The 25,771-nt window shown below is 38.8% G+C and overlaps 1 protein-coding gene across 2 annotated transcripts in view; it reads left to right on the top strand.

Annotated features, from left to right (window-relative positions):
- Positions 1–25,771, top strand: part of STAG1 (STAG1 cohesin complex component) — a 449,323-nt gene that overhangs the window by 326,968 nt on the left and 96,584 nt on the right. For both annotated transcript variants that reach the window (XM_081234436.1, XM_081234437.1), the window contains 2 exons: positions 19,247–19,345; positions 19,861–19,940. In XM_081234436.1, the coding sequence (XP_081090562.1) occupies positions 19,247–19,345; positions 19,861–19,940 (179 nt within the window). The remainder of the gene's footprint in view (positions 1–19,246; positions 19,346–19,860; positions 19,941–25,771) is intronic.

A 25,771-nucleotide genomic window follows, 5' to 3' on the forward strand; every position in this document is an offset into this window, starting at 1 on the left:
GTTAGTTTTGTGCCCTAGGATATGGTCAGCCTTAGAGAATGTTCTGTGTGCACTCAAAAAGAATGTATATTCTGGGCCTCCCTGGTGGCGCAGTGGTTGAGAGTCCGCCTGCCGATGCAGGGGACACGGGTTCGTGCCCCGGTCTGGGAGGATCCCATATGCCGCGGAGCGGCTGGGCCCGTGAGCCGTGGCCGCTGGGCCTGCGCGTCCGGAGCCTGTGCTCCGCAACGGGAGAGGCCACAACAGTGAGAGGCCCGCATACCACAAAAAAAGAAAAAAAAAAAAAAAAAAAAAAAAAAGAATGTATATTCTGTTTTTTGTGGGGTGTTGTTGTTGTGGGTTTTTTTTTTTGTATGTAGTATCCTGAAACTATCAATTAAGTCTAACTGTTGTATCATTTAAGGACCTCTGTTACCTTGTTGATTATTCTCTGTCTGGAAGATTTGTCCATTGATGTGAGTGGGGTGTTAAAGTCTCCTACTATTGTATTCCCATCAATTTCTCCCTTTATGTCTGTTAGTATTTGTTTTATGTATCAGGGGTGCTCCTATATTAGGTGCATATATGTTGATAAGTATAAAATCATCTTCTTCTATTGATTTTTTTATCATTATGTAGTGTCCTTCTTTATCTTTCTTTATAGCCTTTGCTTTGAAGTCTATTTTGTCTGATATGAGTATTGCAACTCCTGCTTTCCTGTCATTTCCGTTTGCATGATATATCTTTTACCATTCCCTCTTTCTCAATCTGTGTAGGCAGCATATTGTAGACTCTTGTTTTTTTCTATCCAGTCTGCCACTCTATGTCTTTTGATTGGAGCATTCAGTCCATTGACAGTTAAGGTAATTATTGATATATATATGTATTTATTGCCATTTAAAACCTTGTTTTCCAGTTGATTCTTTGTTTCTTCTTTGTTCCTTTCTTTTTCTGTTTTTCTTTTTGTGGTTTCATGATTTCCTTTTATTTTATGCTTGTGTTCTTTTTTAGGTTTTTGTGAATCTATTGTGTGTTTTCCATTTGTGGTTGCCCTGTTTTTCAAGTATGTTAACCCTTCCCATATATGCTTGCTTTAGACTGGTAATCATACAGGCTCAAACACATTTTATGATTTTGATGTCCCTTTTTACATCTTCATGTTTATCCCTTTGCTGTTCCTTGTGTTTATCATTGCTTTCACAAATAGGGTTTTTTTTTCTTTTTGATCTGTATACTGGCTAATTTAAGTGATTTACTTTCCAATTGTGATTTCCTCCTTCCTATTTCTTCTTGCTGCTTCTTTTCTACTTAGAGATGACCTTTCCATATTTCTTTCAGGATAGGTTTAGTATTGCTGTTTTCTTTCAATTTTTGCTTGTCTGAGAAATTCTTTATTTCTCCTCCTATTCTACATGATAATCTTGCTGAGTAGAGTATTCTAGGTTGCAGATTTTTCTCTTTCAGGACGTTGAATATATTTTGTACGCCCTTCTGGCCTGCAGTGTTTCTGTAGAGAAATCATCTGATAGTCTTACGGGGGTTCCCTTGTAAAGAACTCTTGGTTTTTCTCTTGCTGCCTTTAGAATCCTCTCTTTATCTTTAACTTCTGCCATTTTTATTATAATATGTCTTGATGTAGGTCTGTTTGGCTTCATCTTCTTTGGGACCCTCTGTGCTTCCTGTATCTGGATATCTGTTTCCTTCTTTTTAGTTTGGGAAATTTTCAGCCATAATTTCTTCAAATACATCTTCAATCCCCTTTTCTCTTTCTTCTCCTTCTGGAATCCCTATTATGCATAGATGGGCCTGCTTTATATTATCCCATAGGTCTCTTATGTTGCTTTCATTTTTTTTTTTTCATTTGGCTTTCTGTCTTCTGTTTTGATTGGGTAATTTCCATTAGTTTATCTTCCAGGTCACTTATTCTTTCTTCTGCATTATTCATTCTGCTGTTCATTGCCTTGAGCTCAGTCAGCTTTCATCTCAGCAAATGAATTTTCTAATTTTTCTTGTCTCCTCCTTGTAGTTTCAAGTTCCTTTTTACAGTAATCTGCCTTTCTGTTGATAGACTTTCTTAATTCCTTCAGTGTTTTCATTACCTCCTTTTTTAACTGGGTGTCTATTAGACTGAGGAGGTCTTTTTCATTGTTCCTGCAGGCAAATTTTTTTGGTCTTTTAACTGAGAGTGGTTCCTCTGCTTTTTCATTTTGCTTATATTTCTCTTACTCTGTGAGTTCAGGAGAAACAATTATCTACTGTGGTCTTGGAGGGCTATTTATAAGCAGGAGAATCCCTGTGTAGCTTGTGTGGGTTCAATATTTTTTTGACATGAGTGCTGTTTTTGGTTTGGATGCTTGCTGTCTCTTACTTAGCGTGTGCTGGCTGTTATCCCCTTGATCAGGGTGTGCAGGTGCACACTCCCAGGGAGGCGGGAGCAACAGTTGGCTCCCAGTCACAGGTTTCTCCACAATGGCGGCAGCAGGTCACGTGTCCCTGGGGAAGTTGGCCCTAGATCTTGGGACCCTAGGTGGCAGTGGTGTGTTGCGCACCCCGTGGAGGTGGGGGCAGTGGTTGGCACCGGGTTGCAGGGCCCCTGTCAGCAGTGGTTGGCTGTGTGCACGCCCGGGGACATTGGTCCCACTTCAGGGGACCCTCTGCAGTGGCGGGCCGTGCCGGCTCCTGGGAAGGCGAGGGTAGTGATCTGCACCCCCGCTCACAGGACCCTTGGCAGTGGCAGCAGCAACGGCAGCGTTCCGCACCTGCCTCTGGAGTCCTAGATGTCAGCCATGGCTCACGCCTGCCCCTGGAGCTCATATAGGCAGTGCCCTGCTGCCTGTGAGCATGCAGAGAAAGAAGGTCCTGTGGCGGGCCCACCCCTCTCCTCTCATGCCCTCCAACAGTGGTCCCTTGCCTCTGGTGGGCCCAGGCTTCTTCCCAGACTCCCTCAGTTGTGGCGCCCTGCACCCTACCCCCCTCAGGCTGTGTTCACACAGCCAACCCCAGTCCTCTCCCCAGGGTCTGACCTCCAAAGCCCGAACCTCAGTACCCAGCCCCCACCTGCCCCAGCGGGCAAACAGACAAGCATCTCAGGCTGGGGAGTGCCGGTCAGCATCGACCTGTGCAGGTCTGTCTCTGCTTTGCCCTCCACATACCTGTTGCTGTGCTCTCCTCCAAGGCTCTGAAGCTACCCCTCTGTCCCCGCCAGTGGACAGAGGGACTGAGGGGACTTCCCAGTGTGCAGAAACCTTTCCTTTTTCACAGCTCCCTCCCAGAGGTGCAGGTCCATTCCCGATTCCTTTCTCTCTCTTTTTCTTTTGCCCGCCCAGTTACATGGAGATTCTCTTGCCCTATTGGAAGTCTGAAGTCTTCTGCCAGCATTCAGTAGATGTTCTGTGAGAATCATTCCCCATGTAGATGTATTTTTGATGTATCTGTGGGGAGGTGAGCTCCACGTCCTACTCCTCCGCCATGTTGATCCAGTTCCCCGAACATTTATTTTTTAAATAGTAGTGTGCTAAGTATTAAGAAAACCACAAAATTACATAAATTATAATGAAAGTTCCCAAGGGAATTTTATAGGCCATTTTTGCTATAAAAGAGCGTTCAGAGTGTAGGGAGATCATCATAAGTTGGATGGTCAGCTTCAGTGACTAATTTTTAATTGAGGATTAAAAGGGATTATTTCCCATCTCATTTGAAGGAAAATCGAGTTAGTGTGTACATAGTGAATTTTTTCCTGAATATTTATTTTCCCTAGCAATTCAGATTCTTTTGTCTATAGTAATAAATCCCAAACTTGATTTTGTTTTCTTTTTCCAGTCCTCATGTGGTACTGGGCACCTTTACATCTAAGCCTCATCTCAGGTGCATCCAATTAAATTTTACTGATGTGAGAGATATTAGAATTACACCTTGTGCCCTCATGCAGGCATATCCACACTACTAAATCCAAGCAGACAAGCTTTTTAGTAGAAATAAGTTTAAAGTCTTTCATTTTTTTCCCTACTACTACCATACCAGTTTTCCTCCTCTCCTCACCTCCCTAATAGAGTGTTCTATTGAATTTCAATAACAGTAACAATTACCAGTTTTAACAAAACTTATGTATGTCCACAAATTCTGGGGAAAACACCGATTTGATGTGGCTTATCAAAAAATAAACAAACATCAATTTAAAACAAATCACTAAAGTGTGTGTCTGTAGAAATCCTCTGTCCAGATAAAGGAAGAGGTAGGTTTCTCTTGTACAGTGTTGATAAAATGATTTAAGGAGTAAGTAGTGTTTTCGATAGGATGATTTTATAAACCTCTCCTGTGATCTCCAATTGCTTTACTTAGAAAAGAGTGTAAGTATTAAATATTTATTTCTAAACTTTCCTTTTTGTCATTCCCTTTCTGATCACCTTGTACTTTTTTTCTCTGAAGATTAATTTCCTTTCTCTCCTTTTAATCATCTGGTTGAAAGTGTTCATTGTATAGGCTGTAGCCTCTGTCTTCAGATTCATCCTGTGCATTTTCAAATGAGCTGATAAAATTTCTTCTCATTTTTAAAAAAAATACATTTTAATTATCAATTGCATTTTTCCGTTTTTGTTGAGATATAATCGACATTTAACATTGTGTTAGTTTAAGGTATACAACATAATGATTTGATATTCTTTCCGTCTTGATTTTAGAATTTTAGAGGTTATAACCTGGCCTACCCTCCTATAAATAAGACAAACTTTTTCATACTGCCAATTTGTGTAAGTTCTACAGTATTAAATTTTGGTCATTAGAAAGAGGGACAATCTCTAACAGCTAAAGGAGTTATTAGAAATTCAGTTCATCTTTCTGTTGACCAAAACTTATTTCTAAATTCCTACCCATTGGTTTTAGTTCTGACATTGAGGGTGACACAGAATAGGTCTAATTTAAATACAGCTTTAGTAATCTCTGTGCTCTGCACTAAGTATCGTACTCTCTTTTTGTATTTATGCTCATGACACTAGATTACCTTTCTTTGTCCTTTACAGTTTGTAAATCTGACTGTACTGTTTTTTGTTTTTAGCTTATGTGTACAATTCTTCTACTTTCTTGCAAATGCTTGATTGCTTATATCAAAATCTCAGTGCTTGGGTGGGATTTATTTTCAGTTAGTCCATTTCATTTCCTCATTTTCGTGTTCACTCATCCCATATTAGTTTCTCTTAAGTTTACCAAAAACCTTTTAGCTCTGTATATGTCAAGCAAATGACATCTGTTGCCGATCACTAGAAGTAGAAGTTCAAATTCTTTGCCCACTGCATACTGATCACCAAGGAAAACACAACACAGTCAAGCATTGGATGGAACGATGCTTTACTCACATGGAGAAGGCACAGAGCAAGATTAGCTTCAATAGTGTCAGTCCCCCATGGTCCAGCAGTCAACACAGAGTGCATGCACCCCTCTTGTGCCACAGAACTAAGGACCCTATTCTGTCCTCTGAGGGGACAGATTTAATAGTGGGGTTGGCCAGGTGCCATATGATGCACACACTTAAGCAGAACAAAAGAAGACACATTGAGTCTAAAACGGGAATGATATTCCCACACAAGGTGATAAACCCAGCACAGTCCATGAAGACTCTTATCACTTGATAAGGAAGTATTCCAGACCCAAGGCCTCTTCCTGTGCAGCCAAGTGTGGGTCAAAACACTGTGTACAGGAGACTGCCTTTCCCAACAGTCTACCCCTCACCCCTGCTCGACCACTGACATGGCAGATAAAGCATGTCAAATCACCCACCCCAAACTTGAAGGCGGAATTCGGTTCACCAGGGTCCCAGAACAATCTGTTTGGATGTGGAGTGCTCATAGAGCCTCCCTGTCATTAGGAAACAGCACTTTACCAGGCCCGTTAGAAGAGCCAGACCCAGGAAGACAGTCAAGCCACCCTAGAGGGTGGTCTTCAACGTGGATTAAGCCAGCTAAAGAGGTCAAATTGTGAGTTTGGGGAGACTGCGTGGGTACAGCTGATAACCATCCCTCCTGAGCATGGATGTTCATCAGCTCAGTTTTCAGCTTCCCCAAATTGTTGACATATACACAGTAAGAAATGCTGACAGTAACACAAACACCACCTTGTTCTGCCAGCAGGTAATTGAGGGATATTTAGTTATCCATCACCACCTTGACTAGTGAGTTCAGTGAGTCTCATTGGCTTGGATGGCTTGGGCAGTAGTGTTAGCTATTTCTGCCATGGTTGAGGACAGGTTGTACACCATTTTTTTCTAGGGCCTGCATACCTATTCCCAGTATTAGAATTTGGATAGCAGAATGAAACCAGTGGTTAGTTTGTTTTCCCAGGAGGATACTGTGAGCCACTTTGTAGTACGTCAGCAGAAGAGGTCCTTTTCAGCCCTCTCTGCAGTTGCTGACATGGACAGTCAGCCTTAGAACTCTGAGGCAACAATCCTTCCCCTGGAGGCAGACATTCTATTGCCTATTGGGGTCCACAGAGAAATACATAACCCAGAGTGGTGCAGGGGACACATGTCAGGGATTTTGTTCTGATAATGCTGACTAGTCCAGTTATATACAGCCTTGGCTTGCTTTTACCATGTGATTGCAGGGAGAGAAAAGTTACATACTGGGCATCCAAGTCCAAAATGTCAGTTTTGATCAGTAATAAGCATTCTTGTACAGGGGTTTTTTTCTGTCATATCATAGGAAATATTAAAGTAAGGGACTCTGGAGCATGCCTGCATCTGGGCCTGTATCAAAGGAGTGACCCAGCTATTCGACCCATTGACAACTTGAGGAAGTTCTGAGCAGTTTTGTGTCAGCCAGGCCATTACAGTGGGAATGCGGAACGAGAAGGAATTCATTCTGTGATGACAAATCCCAGCATTGTTTAAGTTTGCCTCCTCTGACTATGGCTGTTGTTGTAACAGGCACAGCAGATGATTCTGTAGGAATGAGAAGAGGAAAGATTAGTGTTTCTACTCCTCTCCCACTTCATGAATCTTCTCAGGACAGAGCTACTCTGGTCTACTGCTTGTGATACTAGCTGCCCTGGTATTGCAACCCAAGCCTGATGTTACCTCCTCTGTGGGCACCCCGTGCCTTTGTGGCTTGACAAAAACTTTTTGGCCTCAGTTGGCCAGTCTAGGGAAGGACTGCACAAACTTGACGTGTCTGTTAACATCACCCACCTGATTGAAAGGGTCAGTGTGCCCAGTACTACTAGAAGGACCCTAGCTAGCACCCTGATACTCCTTGATTTCATCTCCCACCTTTGTGGTATCCCATAGGAGGGAGGTTCCCCCAGGTAAGTATCACATCCAGGCTAGAGTCAAGGGGCCCTGTCTGGGGTACAATGGTAGGCAGAACTGCAGATCACCCCAAAGACGTACACTCCAACGGGAAAAAAGAAGAAGAATGAATGACATGTTGAGATTGTGATTTTGCAGGCACAGCCTAAGGACATGGCTGCCTAGTCCACTTCCACCGCAACCAAACTCAGTATTTCCCAACGTGTGTTGCAGTGCCTGTTTTCCTTGCAGTGGAGTGTTTAGTAGCCATAGTCCCTGAGAGTGTGCCCATTGTTGTCTTGCTTGGGCAGTGAAGGATGTTCCTTGGTCAGAGTGAAGTCCCATGAGGTATCCAAAAATGTGACATAAGTTTTATTCAAGGACAGCTATGGTAGTTTCAGCATCCACATGCCAGACTGGAGTAGCTATACAATAGCCTGACTAGGTGTTATGGCAGTGAGGCATCATCTTTGCCTGTGGCTGGTGGTCAGGGGTTTGATGTGAACAATCTGCCAGATCCAGGCGAGTCCCAGTCCTTGGTTAATGTGTCCCACTTCTTCTCTCTGGATGATTTGAGTATATTGACAAGAATCACAAGAATGTACTGCCTCCTTAGGCTTCTGGGTTATCTCTTGGGCTCTGGCCCATTTTTGCATCTGAAGTGGACTCCTTTTTCCATAGATGTACCCACCAGGCAATTGTTGCAGCCCACTGGGCACAAACTTGATTGACACGAGTTCCATTTATGTTTTTATTTTAAAAGTTCCTTTGCAAACACAAGCATGTGGTCCTTCACAAAAACATGCTACTAAAAAAAGAACAAAAAAAGTCAATGAAGAAATTAAAGAGGAAATCAGAAAAAACCTCAAAACAAATGAAAATAAAAGTACAGCTTGCCAAAATCTATGGGATGCAGAAATGCAGTTCTCAGAGGGAAGTTTATAGTGATACAGGCCTACAAGAAACAAGAAAAATCTCAAATAAACAACCTAACCTACCATCTGAAGGAGTTAGAACAAAGCCCAGAGGCAGCAGGAGGAAGGAAATAATAAAGATCAGAGATGAAATATAAAAATAGAGACCCCCAAAAAAGACAATAGAAAAGATAAATGAAATCAAGAGCTAGTTTTTTGCAAGCATAAACAAAATCAATAAGCCTTTAGCTAGGCTCGTTAAGAAAAAAAGAGAACCCAAATAAACAAAATAAGAAAAGAGGAGAAATTACAACTGATATTCAGAGATACAAAAAACTCGTAAGAGAATATTATGAACGGTTATATGCCAACAAATTGGAAACCTAGAGAAAAAATGGGTAAATTTCTAGAAATGTACACTTTTCCAAGACTGAATCTGGATGAAATAATCTGAGCAGACCAGTCACTAGTAGTGAAATTGAATTAGTAATCAAAAAGCTCCCAGCAAATAAAAGTCCAAGACCCGATGGCTTCACAAGGGAATTCTACCAAACATGTAAAGAAGAGCTACTATCTATCCTCAAACTATTACAAAAACTTGAGGAGCACTTCTGAATTCATTCCACGAGGCCACCATTACCTGATACCAAAACCAGACGAAGATATTACAAAAAAAAAGAAAATTACAGACCAATATCTCTGATGAATATAGATGCAGAAATTCTCAACAAAATATTAGTAAACCTGATTCAACAATATATAAACAGGATCATACACCATGATCAACTGGGATTTACTATAGGGATGCAAGGATGGTTTAATATCCACAGATCAGTCAGTGTAATACACCACATTAACAAAATGGAGACTACAACCACATCATCATTTCATTAGACATAGAAAAGGCATTCGACAGATCTCAACACCTATTCATGATAAACACTCTAATCAAAGTTGATATCAAGGAAGCATATGTAAACATAATAAAGGCCATTTATGACAAACCCACAGCTGACATCATACTCAACAGTGAAAAGCTGAAAGCTTTTCCTTTAAAATCAGAAACAAGACAAGAATGCTCACTCTTGTCACTTCCATTTAACATAGTATTGGAAGTCCTAGCCATGGCAATCAGAGAAGAAAAAGAAATAAAAGACATCTAAATTGGAAAGGAAGAAGTAAAACTGTCACTGTTTGCAGATAACATGATCCTATATATAGAAAACCCTAAAATGTCCACCAATATACTATTAGAACTAATAAATGAATTAAGCTGCAGGACACAAGATTAATATATAGGAATCTCTTGCTTTTCTATGTACTAGTAATGAACTATCAGAAAGAGAAAGCAAGAAAACAACCCCATTTAAAATTGCATCAAATGGAACAGAATAGAAAGTCCAGAGATAAACCCATGCACCTATGGTCACCTAATCTATGACAAAGGAGGCAAGAATATACAATGGAGAAAAGACAATCTCTTTGATAAGTGGTGCTGGGAAAACTGGACAGCTACATGTAAACGAATGAAATTAGATACTATAAATCTCTTAGAGGAAAACATAGTCAGAACACTCCTTGACATAAATCACAGCAACATCTTTTTCGATCCACCTCCTAGAGTAATGAAAATAAAAACAAAAATAAACAAATGGGACCTAATTAAACTAAAAGCTTTTGCACAGCAAAAGCTGTGCAAAACCATAAACAAGACGAAAAGACAACCCTCAGAATGGGAGAAAATATTTGCAAACAAAACAACCGACAAGGGATTAATCTCCAAAATATACAAACAGCTCATGCAGCTCAATATCCAAAAAACAAACAACCCAGTCACAAAATGGGTGGAGGATGTAAATAGACATTTCTCCAAAGAAAACATACAGATGGCTAAAAAGCACATGAAAAGATACTCAAAATCACTAATAGAGAAATGCAAATCAAAACTACAGTGAGGTATCACCTCACACTGGTCAGAATGGCCATCATCAAAAAACCTACAAACAATAAATGCTGGAGAGGGAGAAAAGGGAACCCTCCTACACTGTTGGTGGGAATGTAAACTGGTACATCCACTGTGGAGAACAGTATGGAGGTTCCTTAAAAAACTAAAAATAGAGCTACTATATGACCCAGCAATCCCACTCCTGGGCATAGATCCAGAGAAAACCACAATTTGAAAAGATACATGCACCCTAGTGTTCATTGCAGCACTATTTACAGTAACCAGGACATGGAAGCAACCTAAATGTCCATTGACAGAGGAATGGATAAAGAAGATGTGGTATATATATACAATGGAATATTACTCAGCCATAAAAAAGAACAAAATAATGCCATTTGCAGCAACATGGATGGACCTAGAGATTGCCATACTGAATGAAGTAAGTCAGACATAGAAAGACAAGTATCATATGATATCATTTATATGTGGACTCTAAAAAAGGGTACAAATGAACTTATCTACAAAACAGAAATAAAGTTACAGATGTAGAAAATAAACTTATGGTTACCAGAGGGTAAGTGGGGGAGGTATAAATTGGAAGACTGGGATTGATATATACACACTACTATATATAAAATAGATAACTAATAATGACCTACTGTATAGCACAGGGAACTATACTCAATACTCTATAACAGACTATATGGGAAAAGAATCTAAAAGCAGAGTGGATATATGTTTATGTATAACTGATTCACTTTGTTCTACACCTGAAACTAACACAACATTGTAAATCAACTGTACTCAAATAAAAACTTTTTTAAATTGCATCAAGAAAAATAAGATACCTAGGAATAAGCTTAAGCAAGATGGAAGACCTGTACTCTGAAAACTATAAAACATTGATGATGATACAAAAAAATGAAAAGATATCCCTTGTCCTTGGATTGGAAGAATTAATATTGTTTAAATGGCTCTACTACCCAAAATAATCTTCAGATTGCAGTCCCTATCAAAATACCCATGACATTTATCACATAACTAGAACAAATAATCCTAAAACATTTATGGAATCACAGAAGACCCTGAATAGTCAAAGCAATCTTTAGAAAAAAGAACAAAGCTGGAGGTGTCATGCTTCCTGACTTCAGACTACACTACAAAGCTACAGTAATCAAAACAGTATAGTACTAGCACAAAACCAGACACATAGATCAATGGAACAGAATAGAGAACCCAAAGATAAGCCCATGCACATATACTCAATCTACAACAAAGGAGGCAAGACTGTACAGTGGAGAAGATACAGTCTCTTCAATAAGTGGTTTGGGAAAACTGGACAGCTACATGTAAAAGAATGAAATTAGAACATTTTTTCATACCATATACAAAAATAAACTCAAAATGGATTAAAGACTCAAATATAAGACCTGAAACCATAAAACTCCTAGATGAAAACACAGGCAGGACACTCTTTGACATAAACTGTAGCAGTATTTTTTGGATTTGTCTCCTAAGGCAAAGGAAACAAAAGCAAAAATAAACAAATGGGACCTAATTAAACTTAAAGGCTTTTGCAAATCTTTTAAGCAAAGGAAACCATCAACAAAATGAAAAGACAACCTACTGAATGGGAGAAAATATTTGCAAATGATATGGCAGATAAGGGGTTAATATCCAAAATATGTAAACAGCTCATACAACTCAATATCAAAAAACCAAACAACCTGATTTTAAAATGGGCAGAAGACCTGAATATACATTTTTCCAAAGAAGGCATACAGGTGGCAGACAAGCACATGAAAGGATGCTCAACATTGCTAATCACCATAGAAATGCAAACCAAAACCACCGAGATATCACCTCACGCCTGTCAAAATGGATGTCATCAAAAATACCACAAGTAGCAAATGTTGTCAAGGATGTGGAGAAAATGAAACCCTTATACACTGTTGGCGGGAATGTAAATTGGTACAGCCACTATGAAAAACGGTATAGAGGTTTCTCAAAAAACTAAAAATAGAACTATCATGTGATGTAGCAATTCTACTCCTAGTTTTATGTCCAAAGAAAACGAAAACACTAATTTGAAAAGATATGTGCATTCCAGTGTTCGTAACAGCATTATCTACAGTAGCCAAGATATGGAAGAAACCTAAGTGTTCATCAACAGATGAATGGATAAAGAAGATTTGGTATATATACATTGTATGTGTATGTGTATATATATACACACACACACACACACACACATACGTACAATGGAAGATTACTCAACCATATAATAGAATGAAATTTTTTCATTTGCAACAACATGGATGGACCTGGAGGGTATTATGCTTAGTGAAATAAGTCAGACAGAGAAAGACAAATTCTGCATTTTCACCTTATATGTTATATCTAAAAAATAAAATGAATAAATATAACAAAACAAACAGACTTACAGATATAGGGGACAAACTAGTGGTTACCTGTGGGGAGGGCCAGGGTAGGGGTAGGGATTAAGAGGTACAAACTACTATGTATAAAATAAATAAGCTATAAGGATGTACTGTACAACATAGGAAATATAGCCAATATTTTATAACTTTAAATGGTGGGTAAATCTATAAAATACTGAATCAGTATGTTGTACACCTGAAAGTAATAATTATAAATCAACTTAACTTCAATAAAAATTTAAAAATAAAGAAAAGGTCCTTTGCCATGAGTATCTACATAAGTGACATATGTTTTTTTTGTTCCCAGGGAGCAAGCTGCTGCCATAGTTCTTTTCCCCATATGGGGGATCCATTAATAGTCCAGTCTTTTAGTTGCCATTTGCCTGACCAGATGGCTAAGTCATTGGCAACAGCCCATTTGTTGGTGAAAAATGTATCAAGGAATGGTAGTAGAGGTGGCCTGCACTGCCATTACCACAGTGCAGAGCTTGACCTATTGGAATGCCCACACCTGATAGTCAGAAGATGGCCATTTACTGGTTCAGATGGTTGCTTCAACCCAGCAGACCTCATCTGCCTTTAGTTTCACAGAGCTGTCAGTAAACCATGCCATAATGTCATCTTTGAATCTTGGGCCTTAGGAATTGCACCTGCTGTACCTAGGGCCTGGACTTTATCTGGATTTATAGTCAAATTGGTACTAATCATTCTGTCAGTGACTAAGTGCAGCCACCATTGACATTAGCATTATAGCCGTGTCGTTAGTATAAGGGATGACTAAAATTTCTGTAGTACTTGAGCTTATTGAAGATCAAGCGCTGCCCTCTGGTAGCATATTACAGGAGAATTTAGGTATCCCTGCAGGAGTACAGTAGAAGTATATTGTAGTATGTTCAGTGAGAACAAAAATTGGTCGTGACCTCATTCTGCAGAGGGATCGAGTGAAAGGCATTAGCCAGATCAGTCAACAGCATACTTGTTTTCCATATGGGTTGCACTGTCTCAGTGATGGTGATAATATCAGAAACTGCTAGGGCAAAAGCTGAAACTTCTACATTTACCCTTTGGTAATCTGTTAGCCTCCAAACTCTGGAGGCCTTCCTTAATGGCCTGATTGAGCTGCTTGTATTGTCTCGAATTAACAGAACGATGTCCTTTTCCCCACTGTAGATACAGTATTTTTGTTGAACAACACACCATGATTTGGCCAGCTCTGGAGCAGGCTAGGAATGCAGCTGGCCCATTATGCTTGAATTTGTCCTTGTTGTGGTACATACCACTTGAGGCAATGGTGGTATTCAGTACCATACACAGCCAAAATGTCAATGCCTACTACGTATTCAGTAGTAGGAACCAGGATCATCAGTACCTGAAATGGTCCAAAGAGTCTCATCCACAAATACATGTGGACTTGTCTTCCATGGGTAACTACATTCTTCCCAGACCTACTATTTTAATTCTACCTCTGTGGGGACCTGTCATTTGGGCACCAGTATCCAAAGGCCCCATAAAAGTTTAGCTCCCCTCTCCCCTTTTCCCTTCTATCTTGATAGGGGCATAGGGCCTCTGGTCCCCAACGGGGACCCAGAGACCTTGGCCCCATCCCTAACTGTGTTATTCAGCCCTAGACAGTTAAAGTCTGCAGTGCCCCTTCATCAAACAGATGCACCAACCAGGCTGTATGAGACTTCCCTGGCTCCTGTTCATATCCGTCCTTCAGTTTCCATATTTCACTTTCAAAGAAGGACTTCATTTCAACACTTTTGTTTTCAGCAATGCCATAGGTGGTTTTGCATTGAGTGAAACAGGTTTTATTTGAGGCCTGTAAGCCACCTGGTTCAGGTAAAGTTTCCTGCATGGGACCCCTTTACTTCTCTCAGACATCATTTGTGACCCTTAAGACACCTTGAGAGTTGGGGGGTGTGTGTGAAATGGGAGCACAAAGGTGACCAAGAGCCCAGATTATTGTTTCCCTACACTTTTTAGGACCCATTTCACATTTACACTCTCATGCATTGCACCCGCTTTTCCCTGTTGACAGAGATTATCAATATCCCTATTTATCCCCATATGGCCAGAGGGAGGCCAGCACATCAGTCAGTTCACCACCACCACCCCACCCCCAGAGCCAGCTGCCTAGCCCTTTCATTCTAACATGCCATGGTGTTTTTTGTTGGCAACTGTATCTCTCGGTAAGGGAGTGTTCCAAGGCTAAGGCCTATTCTTATGGAGCCAAGTGGAGATCTAAAGACTACATGAACAAGACTCTCTTTCCTAATAGTACATAACAATGTCCCTCTCAAGACTTCTCTTCTTACCAAATGAAAAAGGGGGGGAGGTCTTAAAAGGAAACTTTTGGAGGTGATGAGTATGTTTATTGCCTTGATTATAATAGTACCATGCACGTATGCATATGTCCAAATGCATCAAACAAACGTGAAGTTTTTTGCATGTCAAATATGTCTCAATAAAATTGTCAAAAAATAACAACAAAGACTATCTTCTCTGTACTCCCTTCACCCCACCACATACATACACATCTACTCCTTGACAGACCACCTGAATTTGGTTCATTTATTCCCATTGTGGTGTTAACATTATACATAGGCATTTTAATAACAATCAGCATTTTCTCCTAGAAGCATGAAAATTGTCCCTTTAAAATACAACTCATTATGAAATGATGCCATTATGCTACACAATACTTTTTATAGCTCTTAACATTTTTTGCAAAAATGCTGATAGGTTAGTATCTGACAAATATGCCTAGCTCCCTCCCTCAACAAATTATTTTATTTTTGTTTCTTTTTTGTTTTTTTCTCATTTTTATATTATATAGTTATTCATTCAAAAAATATTTATTGAGCAGCAGCTATGGGTTAGGCACTGTGTTAAATAGCATTCAGATCTGAATAAGATTTTGTGTAATAGGAAAACAACAAAACATTTAGGTTTTGTAGTAGAAATACCTTCACAGTATAGTAGAGCCCCCAAATAGAGAAATTAACAAAAATACAAGTGGATTTTTCATCTAAGTTATTGTTAGACATTATTAAGTTATTTAATTAAGTCCCTGTAATGTACCAAGATTTGGTACATTAAAGAACCAAGTTTTGGGAGGAGAAGTAGTTGATTGGGAGGCATCGTTGGACAAGGTGTAGATAAAACTCGACTGATGTCTTTGTTCTACCTATAATTTGCTGTGTGAACTTGAATGGATAGAGTAATTTCATCTTTTCTGGCCTTGTTTTTAAATTTAGAGTTACAAGTAAGGAAACTTCTTACATGCTGTCTTATATCTGGGGTTATGATTTTACTTTGGGTCAGCTGTCTTTAGTCTTTTGCTTATCTGTTGTTGATCTCTTGTGATTATAGATACATATTACATTAATACTTTTGTTGGCTTTCCACATCTTGCCTCCAGGAAGACCATATCTTGTGAGCCATCTCCATAGATCCCCATGGGCTGCTCTTCAGCATTGCTGCCCATTATAATTATTATGCCCACCTTGCATCTACTAGTTAGGTGATGCTACCTTCTTTCTGCTATTCTGTGATCTCATCATCTTCATTGTACTGGAAGCCAAATTCTGTTTGAGTATCTCCTATTGCCAGCTCTAGCCTACAGAATACAGCTGTTATGGAGTTTCTCAGCAATGCCTGTGCCCCCATCACCAGTCTTTTCTTTATTGCCTTGGTAAACAATATTCTCTGGGCCCTCCTGAGGAACACACTCAACTAGTAGGTCTTCTGAGTTTATACAACAGATCCTTTATGGCATGCTTACTTCACTGTGTTTTAAATGCCTTTCTTCACAGTCTGCCACAACTATTCTTGGATCTCTTATTTCATTAATATGCAACGTTGCTTTTTCCAGGAGTCATCCAGCAATGCATTAGGCCATTTCCATGGGCCTTAAATCCTGAGGCAAGGGAGAGTGCCCTATATCCAAAAACTCTCTCGTATCCTGTTTGATATTCCCATTCCCCAGTCCAGTACCCTCAGCAGACACTCTCTTGGTTCTTACTGGTTCAAGTTGGCCCGTTCCTGCAGCACCTATAGCATATAATCCTTCTCCTTTAGCAGACCCAGTACTTCCCCATTTGGACTATGCTGAAATTTGACCTTAGCTTGGAGCTACAAGGGAAGGTTAGTATAGAGCATGAGGAGGGCTACTAGCATTGTCCTTAAGGTACTTGCTTCGCTTGAGGTTTCCATATATTCGAGGGGAGGGGTGGGTGGAGGAGGCATGCTACCCTGTAACATGAGACTTATTTGCAGACCCACAAGTTTGTGGGAAACTTGGAATTGAAGGTTATCAGCTGCATCCACCAGTTATTCTTTGAACTTGCACTTCTTTCCTTTATGGCCCTGATTTTGGCATAGACTTGCCTGGGATGCAAAGTCCCTTAAATTCTGCCACCCTTAAAATTGAGTTCTGGGTCTGGTCTTCAATATTTTCAGCTCTTTATCTGCAGGGGATAAGGATCTCTTTAAATGTTGCCAGTTGTTGATTTAAACTGGTGATTAATTAGCCTGTCATTTTCTCTGTTTAGCATCTCAGTGACAGCCATAGTCCTTAGTCCTTATAGTTATTAATTACCCTCATCCCTCAAATGCTTGGCATGTTGTACAAGCTAAGTGCACATCTCCATTCAACCGCAAGTGAATTAGCAAATGGCTGCTATTCTGTGTCAGAGACTACGGTTAACTTCACTTACAAACAGAAATTGAGTCTTTCCTCATAGTAGTCCTTCCTTCAAGTGATCCAACCTCAGAATCCCATCACTGAGGTCTGCTTCTTAGGACTACTTTTGGTACCAACTGTTCAGGTCACATTTCTTAGAAGCCCAGCCTTAGCCAGAGATTTTTGTGCTAGTGATACATTGAAGTTTGTATTAGAGAAGCCTTAGAGAAGCCTCTAAGAAAGTGAGGAATGTAGGATTAAGCAGGAGACACACTAACAGAAATGTGGTTTCCGAAGAAGTTTTGTCTGAGCATCATCTCAGAAGGAACTTTGAAAAATAAATTGCACCTCAGAGGTTGTACTGTCCTGAGGCAAGGAGGTTGGGCTCTTTTACCCTCCTGTATCATTCCCCACTGGCTATGAGCCTCATCCTGAAGGAGGGAAAGGGTGTATACAGGAGAGGCAAGGTAGAGCATAGGAATCTTTGTACCAGGTGGTTCTTTTCAGCCATGGTCAATTCTCCAGAGAAAGATGCAGATAAGCGCCATTAGCTGTCAATACAGGAAGAAGCAGGAAGATTAGCCTTGTATATTAGGATTTGGACATCTGGGCGGGGCGTCAACAGCATCTACCACAGGTACCTCCTATGTGCTAGAGACTTTACCAGCAAGCATTATCTCATTCAGTGGTGTGCTCGAGCTACCTTGAATCAGCTTTCAAGAGAGTGATTATGCACATCCATTCACTTATATGAGTTCAGTATCATTGGTAGCTTGAAATTGGCCATGTAGGGAGTAATCACATCACAGAAATCTGCAAATGCAACAATTCAGGGCCCATCCTCCAGAGCTAGTTGTTAAAACTTTTACCAGCATTCAAATTTTATAACAAATTTATGAAGTCGGTATCATATTTTATAAATGAGAAAACTGAGTATCAGAGTGATTAATATACTTGCCATCTCTCATGTAGCTACTAAGCTATAGAATTGGAAATCTAGCTCTGTCTGATTCCAAAACTTGGACTCCTACTGTTACAGCATGTTGCTTTTTTTTTTTTTTTTTGGCTGCCCCAGGTCTTCGTTGGGGCATGCGGGAATCTTTAGTTGCGGCATGCAGACTCTTAGTTGGGGCATGTGGACTCTTAGTTGCAGCATGCAGGCTTCTTAGTTGCGGCATGCGGACTCCTAGTTGCAGCATGGGGCCTTCTTAGTTGCAGCACGTGGACTCAGTCCCAGAATGCGAACTCTTAGTTGTGGCATGTGGGATATAGTTCCCTGACCAAGGATCGAACCCGGGCCCCCTGCGTCGGGAGCGTGGAGTCTTACCCACTGGACCACAGGGAAGTCCCCATCATGTTGCTTTTTGAACACAGAAACTTCGTTCTCTTTTTAATCATTTAGAGTTGGCTAAATTTCTAGATGACCCGGAATGCACTTTGATCACCAACACCTCCTACTCCAAGTTAATGATTTTATTATATTTCCCTAGTAAATAGCAGCCCCAGGACACATCACTCTGTCATTTTGCCTCTGTTTTTAAACATTCTTCCCTTTATCATGTTTTCTTAACTGCTCTTTCTGGAAAGTAAAAGGTATCCAGTAAATATTTGTGAAATGAATAAATGATGACCCTTTAATGTGAAATTAGATTTTTCTACAGGAAGGACAAATTAACATACCCTTCTTTAATTAAAATCATAGGTCAAAAATTCTCTCAAAGTGCCACAGTATAATGTGGGAAGTATTTCATGTTGAACCAGAGTTGATACACATTTGAAAAAGGTGTAGCTTACTCTCAAGTAACTAAGGGATTTTTAAATGCATTTTTAATTAAATGTAAGTGCAAATAGAATTGCTTGGTTCCACCTTATGTTGAATTACAATATGAAGTAAATTGAATGATTAAGCTGAAAATGACTTTAGTCTTCATATAGACTTGAAAATCTTTTCAACTTTTGTGGCATGGAATTGACTGCTTCTGTTGTGTTTTTGTATTTCTGAAGCAAGGAGAAGTCAGGCTGAAGTGTTTGAAAGCTCTACAAAGTCTGTATACCAATAGAGAATTATTCCCCAAATTGGAGCTATTCACTAACCGATTCAAGGTAAGAATGCTTAGCTTATTTTCTTTTTCACTTTAAAAATGCTCGTTTTAGCTAGTTTAGCAAATGACATTACCATAACAAGTGTTTAGGTCATATTCTTTACTGCATATTCTTTAAATGAACCTGTATTAAATAGATGAATCTCTGTTTTACAAAAGATATTACCAACATGAGTTCTTATTCATTACCTTCAATAGAAGGCTCACCTGCTTAAAATAAGATCTTTTTCATAGACAGCTTTTTTATAGTTATATTAATTTTGCAAGGTAAGGTTTGTCTCTGTTAGAGAATGCCAGTTGATGAAAAAGATTTTATATTATAAACATTTATAACACCTCCTGTGTGTGCATAGGACTATGATAATATGGTTTCAGTAGTAAAGCTTTCCATTTAATCTAATCATCATTAGACTAATCTACCATTAGTCTTCCATGAACTCCCCCAAAGACATTACCTCAGGTCTGTCTCCACTTACTTTCTGTTCATGGTTGGTTTGATGTATAACTTTTCTTCAGGATCGCATTGTATCAATGACACTTGATAAGGAATACGATGTTGCTGTGGAAGCTATTCGATTGGTTACTCTGATACTTCAGTAAGTATAATATTTTAATTTAATCTGCTAATATATTAATGTTTTTTTCCCAGCATTATTGATGTACTTCACATATATAACCCTAATATATATTCTTATCACTTTAGGTTTTACTTTCACATTTCAAGGTTAGGTTTGAAACAAAATGTTTTGTTTTCTCTTTGTTTTTTATTTTGAATATTGTCTATTTCCTTTACATAAAAGTTCTTTTATGCAGTATCAGTGAAGTAACATACTACTGTTTAAAGAGAGAGAAGGCTTCAAAGGGATAGGTTTTTCAAATAGGCTTCTTTGGAATGGTATAGAAGTAGGAGAAAGGAAATAAGGCATTTAAATTTTGTCATTAATATGATAGAGATTTTAAAATAGGAATAGTTAGTTTCATCTATAGAGCTTTGACTAAAAGCTAGGAAGAATCTATGTGAGAGAATGCAAGTCCTGGCAAAGTCATTACAAATCCTCCCCTCCCCCGCTTTGTGAGGCTATATCTGTCATACACCAAACATCATGTATGCCAGGGTCTGTTGTTGGTTTGATCTCTTTTTACCTCCTTCTGCTCTACTACCATAGTCTTTGTTATTGTGGCTTTATACTCTAGTATATGTTGTATGTTATAAATATGGCCTCTTAGTGGTTTGTTCCTTCTTCTTTGCCTTCCTTTTTTTTTTTTTTTTTTTTTTTTTTTTTTTTTTTTTTTGCTGTATGCGGGCCTCTCACTGTTGTGGCCTCTCCCGTTGCGGAGCACAGGCTCCGGACGCGCAGGCCCAACGGCCATGGCTCACGGGCCCAACCGCTCCGCGGCATGTGGGATCTTCCCAGACTGGGGCACGAACCCGTGTCCCCTGCATCGGCAGGCGGACTCTCAACCACTGCGCCACCAGGGAAGCCCTTTGCCTTCCTTTTTAAAATCCATTTAGCTGCTTGTGGATTTTTTTTTCTTCTTTATGAATTTTTAAAGTACTTTTGTCTAATTCCTCAGAAACTTTGGTTGGGAGTTTAAATATTAGAACTCCATTTAGGGACTTCCCCGGCAGTCCAGTGGTTAAGACTCCACGCTTCCACTGCAGGGGGTACGGGTTCGATCCCTGGTTGGGGCAACTAAGATCCCAGAGGCTGCACAGCATGGCGAAAACAAAGAACTGCATTTAATTTTATGAAAAATTTAGGAGAGAATGGAATTTTTTACAATTATGTATTGTTTATACATAAAAATGTATTGCTTTATTCAGATCTCATTAGGTCTTTTATATAAGGTTTAAATTTTTTCGTAGAGGTATTGTACATTATTTACTAGGTTAATTCTTAAATACTGTATGGTTTTATTGTTATTTGATTAGCATTTAGTGTTAAAAATATTTTCTACTTAGTTATTGCTAAGGCAAGGAAACCTTTAATTTTTCTGTTGGTCTTTTATGTGCAGCCTCTTAGAACTTTTATCCATGTTGACAGTATGACTGTATTGAATTTACTACGTAGATTATTATATGATCTGCAGACAATTTCAGTTCTGTCTGCTCCTTTTCTAACCTTAAAACTTTTGTTTCATTCTCTTGTCTAGTTCCATTAGCCAGGACTTTGAACACTATGAAAGTATCACTGAGAGTGGATTTTTGTGTTCTTGTTCTAGGAAGGCATCTGAGATAGGTTTTTGATATGATAGAAGTTCTTTGGTATTCTCAGTTTTCTGGGATTTTCCTTTCATACATTGTTGAGCCTGAATAAAATTGGTAGATTTGTCTAATGGTAAAACACCCATGCATTTCTAGAATAAATCCTGTTTGAACATGACATATTTGTTTTCATTGTATTTTGCTTAAATGCAATGTTATATTTAATATCCTATTTAGGATTCTCACATCTGTGTTGTGTGTAAATTTGACATAATTTTTTCTGTTCCTTACCCAACTTTGAAATCAAGATATATACTGTTTGTAAAATATTTTCAGTAGTTTCTCACCCTTTTTCTGTTTTGAAATAAATTTGCTATGACAGATTAATTCCTCCTTGAAATTTTGAGAGAATTCTTTTGTTAAAGCCATGTCAGTTTTAAGTTTCTTTTGAGAGAAAGGTCTTTGATTACCATTTCTACTTCTTCAGTGGTTATCTATCTAAGTTAACCTTTATTTCCTCTTGTAATAATTTTGGCTTTTCATTTGATTTTTATAGTATATCAGTTTTATCACAGCTTTCAACTTTATTATTTTATAGCTTATGATATTTTTATTCATAAAACTTTATTATTTCTTCTGTTATTTCTCGTTTACATCGTTCATTTTATTTGTATCCTCTTCTTGACCAGCCATGGCAGAGGTTTGTCCATCCTACTGTTCTTTTCAAAGAACTAGCTTCTTTTAGCTATTTCTTTCTTATTTTTGAACAATTGTATTTAAAGTAACAAATATACCTTTAAGTACTACTTTACTAGTCTCCTAAAAATTTGGACATAGAATATTTTCATAGACAATCAATGATAAGTATTTTGATTACCTTTTTGACTTTCAGTTTAATCAAAATTATTCAGTAGTAATTTTTGTTCTCCCTAGATCAGATTGTTTAAAGCTGTTCTTTCTATTTTATTGTATTATTTGAGAATGTGTTCTGAGTACTTTGGTCAATTTTCTGAATTTTCTAAGTATGTTTAGAAACAGTACATATCTGTGTTGTATATATAGTTATTTATATTCATTACTTTGAATTTATTTAGTGTCATTCAAGTTATCTATACCTTTGCTTATTTTTGTCTACTTTTTCAGAAGGATGTGTTAAAGTCTTCAACTACTATTGTTTACTTATCTTTCCTTTTAGGTTGTTGCTTGGTATACTTCGGAGTATATAGATCAGTACCTCTCTGTTCATGATTTGTACATCTTCTGATAATATTCACTTTATCCTTACATCTCATTCTTCCTTGTCATTTATGAAGAATTTTTTCCTTTTCAATTCTATTTTAAATTATTATGCCCCTTAGTTATAGTTTACTTGTAAATTTCACAAGCTTATCAATGTCTTTCCCTTGAACAAAAAAATACCCACATTCCAACCACTTGTCTTTTTCATCGGAATTGTCTAGAGTTTAAATCTATTGTTAAGGATTACTTTTTTACCCTTTTTTGGGTTTTTTTGCTTCCTTTTTTAATTTAGTTTCAGTAATTGCTCATTTAGACAAGGGTAAACTTTGCTTTGATATTACTTCTTCCCTTACTTCCAAGGAAGAGTAATTCTCTCATAGACTCCTCCAGTATTGTCTTTTCAGGCTAGTTTACTTCCTTAAAGAGTTATTTTCAAACCATCTAAGACCTTGTTTGGCTAAAAAAAATCATACTTTCATCATGAATTTAGAAAATGGTTTGGCTACTTTCAAAAGTCTATTTTTAAGGTTTTTTCCTATGTTTCGTTGGAGGAAATAAAAGCAGAACATGTCTTATATAAGAGTATAGTTATGGCCCTCCAGCTGTGTCAGATGACCTAATTCATTAGGTACTTTGGTCCTTTTATGGATTCCTCAGAGTGCTCTCCCTTTTGCAGGAGAGGGAGATGTCATCCTGGAACCCGCAGAAGTCCTTAGGATGGACCTCCAAGTGAGGGTCCTTGGCTTCCCACAGGAAGGAATTCCGGAGCGAACCATAGTAAAGGGAAAGCAAGTTTATTTAGAGGGATACACATTCCATAGGCAGAATGAGGTCTGTCTCAGAAGGCAAGAGCAGCTCCAGGGCACAGGGTCTTCTGGGAAGGTGAGATCTGCCCAGGGGCATGGGGTCATAGGTTTTTATGGGTTCAATAATTTCATAGGCTGAGTGGGAGGAATATTCTTGCTATTTTGCTGAAGGGTGGGGATTCCCCAAGAATTGGACCACTGCCTACTTTTTGACCTTTTATGGTCCTCCTCGGAACTGTCATGGTGTAAGAGGGAGTGATTTTTAGTATTTCAATGAAGGTATAATTAGCTAAAGGTCAGTGACCCGACTATTCTCAAAGCCACCTTGGTTTGAGCTGGTTCTAGCCTATCTTAGCATCCCAACAGCTGCTCCCCCTCTTCATTATCTAGCATTTTGTGTCCTGTCCCTTTCCCTTCTGTCTCATCCCCACTCTAGGTATTTGTGACAATGGGAATTTCCCCAGAGTGGACAGTGCCTCCTCTGGCTATTTACTGTGTGACTCAGCGCCTGACTTTCAGGTTTCCTCTGTTTGAGTTGCTTGCCCTTTAGGTGGTCTTGTTGGGCAAAATGTCTTTTAAAACTATCCAGGGGCTTCCCTGGTGGCGCAGTGGTTGGGAGTCCGCCTGCCGATGCAGGGGACACGGGTTCGTGCCCCGGTCTGGGAGGATCCCACGTGCCGCGGAGCGGCTGGGCCCGTGAGCCATGGCCGCTGAGCCTGCGCAGCCGGAGCCTGTGCTCCGCAATGGGAGAGGCCACGACAGTGAGAGGCCCACGTACAGCAAAAAAAAAAAAAAAAAAAAAAACTATCCAGGCTGGCTCCCTTTAAGTATTCCATATCTGGCCTAAAGGAAACATGGAAGAAGTATGGATTTCTACTCATTATATTGCTCAATCTCCTAATGTCTACTTATATATTATTTTGGTGAAAGATGAGCTAAGGTTCACAAAACTAACTCTCCAGTCTCTTATAGCATTGCATGAAATGATCTGGCCTTATTTTTCTTGTCTTGTGGGCTCTCTACCAAAACTTCCCCAAAACAACAAGTTAAGTCACCTTTAACATCCTGTTATACCATCTTTAAATTCTTTTTCTCTGCATCTGTTAATTCGTCTTCTTTTGGTATAGATTAATTTCCTTTCACTTATGAGCTTAGATTACTGAGATATCTTGTTAAATTTTTTTCCTATGAGTATAACTTTATCCTGAGGGTATTAGCTAATTGAGTTGATGATATACATGTAATTAAGTGAAGAGGTTAAAACTTAGGCCTTGTTGAGAGGGGGAAAAAAGTGTACTTTAAAAAATGCTTCTGTCTCCCATCCTTGATATTCAGCTCTTTTTCATTCAGAACTAAAGTTTCTCCCTTATACTATGATGCAGCTACCTTATTCTGCTGCAAAGGTCATTCTAATTTATATTTGTCAGATCCCTCGATCTCCTCCTAGCTTCTAGGCATCTCCAGGATTGAATTCTAGAGAATGAGTTTATACCCCTACATCTTGTCAAGAACCTGTACAGCCCAAGAATTCTATAGTCATCTAGTCATTCATCTATAATCCTGTCAGACATTTTTAATCATGTTAATAATCAGGAAATAGGTGTTCCCTCTTTGGGAAAAAAATACTTAAAGATACATTCCAGCAAACCAAGAAAAGGTTCAAGCTTTAAGAATACATGAATAGAAAGGTGGGAAATTTGTGTTAGTAGAGGAGTGGTTATGACTAGTGAATCCATTTTATATAGAAAGAAGACCAAATAGTATTGTAAATATTGTGATAACCTATAATTTAAAATAGACAATTCTGGAAAGAGTTACATAGTACAGTAATAATTTAACTCTGTAAAACAGGGGCAAATATATGACCAGTGCCTATTAACAAAAAAATTATGCACATTTAAAGAAATTGAGCTAAACTGGGCTAATATATATCCCAAGGTATTAATACTCATTGTCCGTAGGTGTGTATGGGAAGAAATGTGGACATTTTATTTTCTGTGTTATCTGTATTTTCTGAATTTTATATAACAATTAAGTGTCTTTTATAGTTAAAGAGAAATATTTTCAAAGTCAGACTAAAAAGAGAGGAAAAGTCAGCATGCTTGAGCTTTTATAAAGAACCTTACAAAATTTTAATCAAGGTAGAAATGACAGTAAATATTTTTGGCTCAGTGTT

Source organism: Mesoplodon bidens (assembly GCF_964165515.1).
Source record: "Mesoplodon bidens genome assembly, chromosome: 5".
Classification (NCBI taxonomy): Eukaryota; Metazoa; Chordata; class Mammalia; order Artiodactyla; family Ziphiidae; genus Mesoplodon; species Mesoplodon bidens.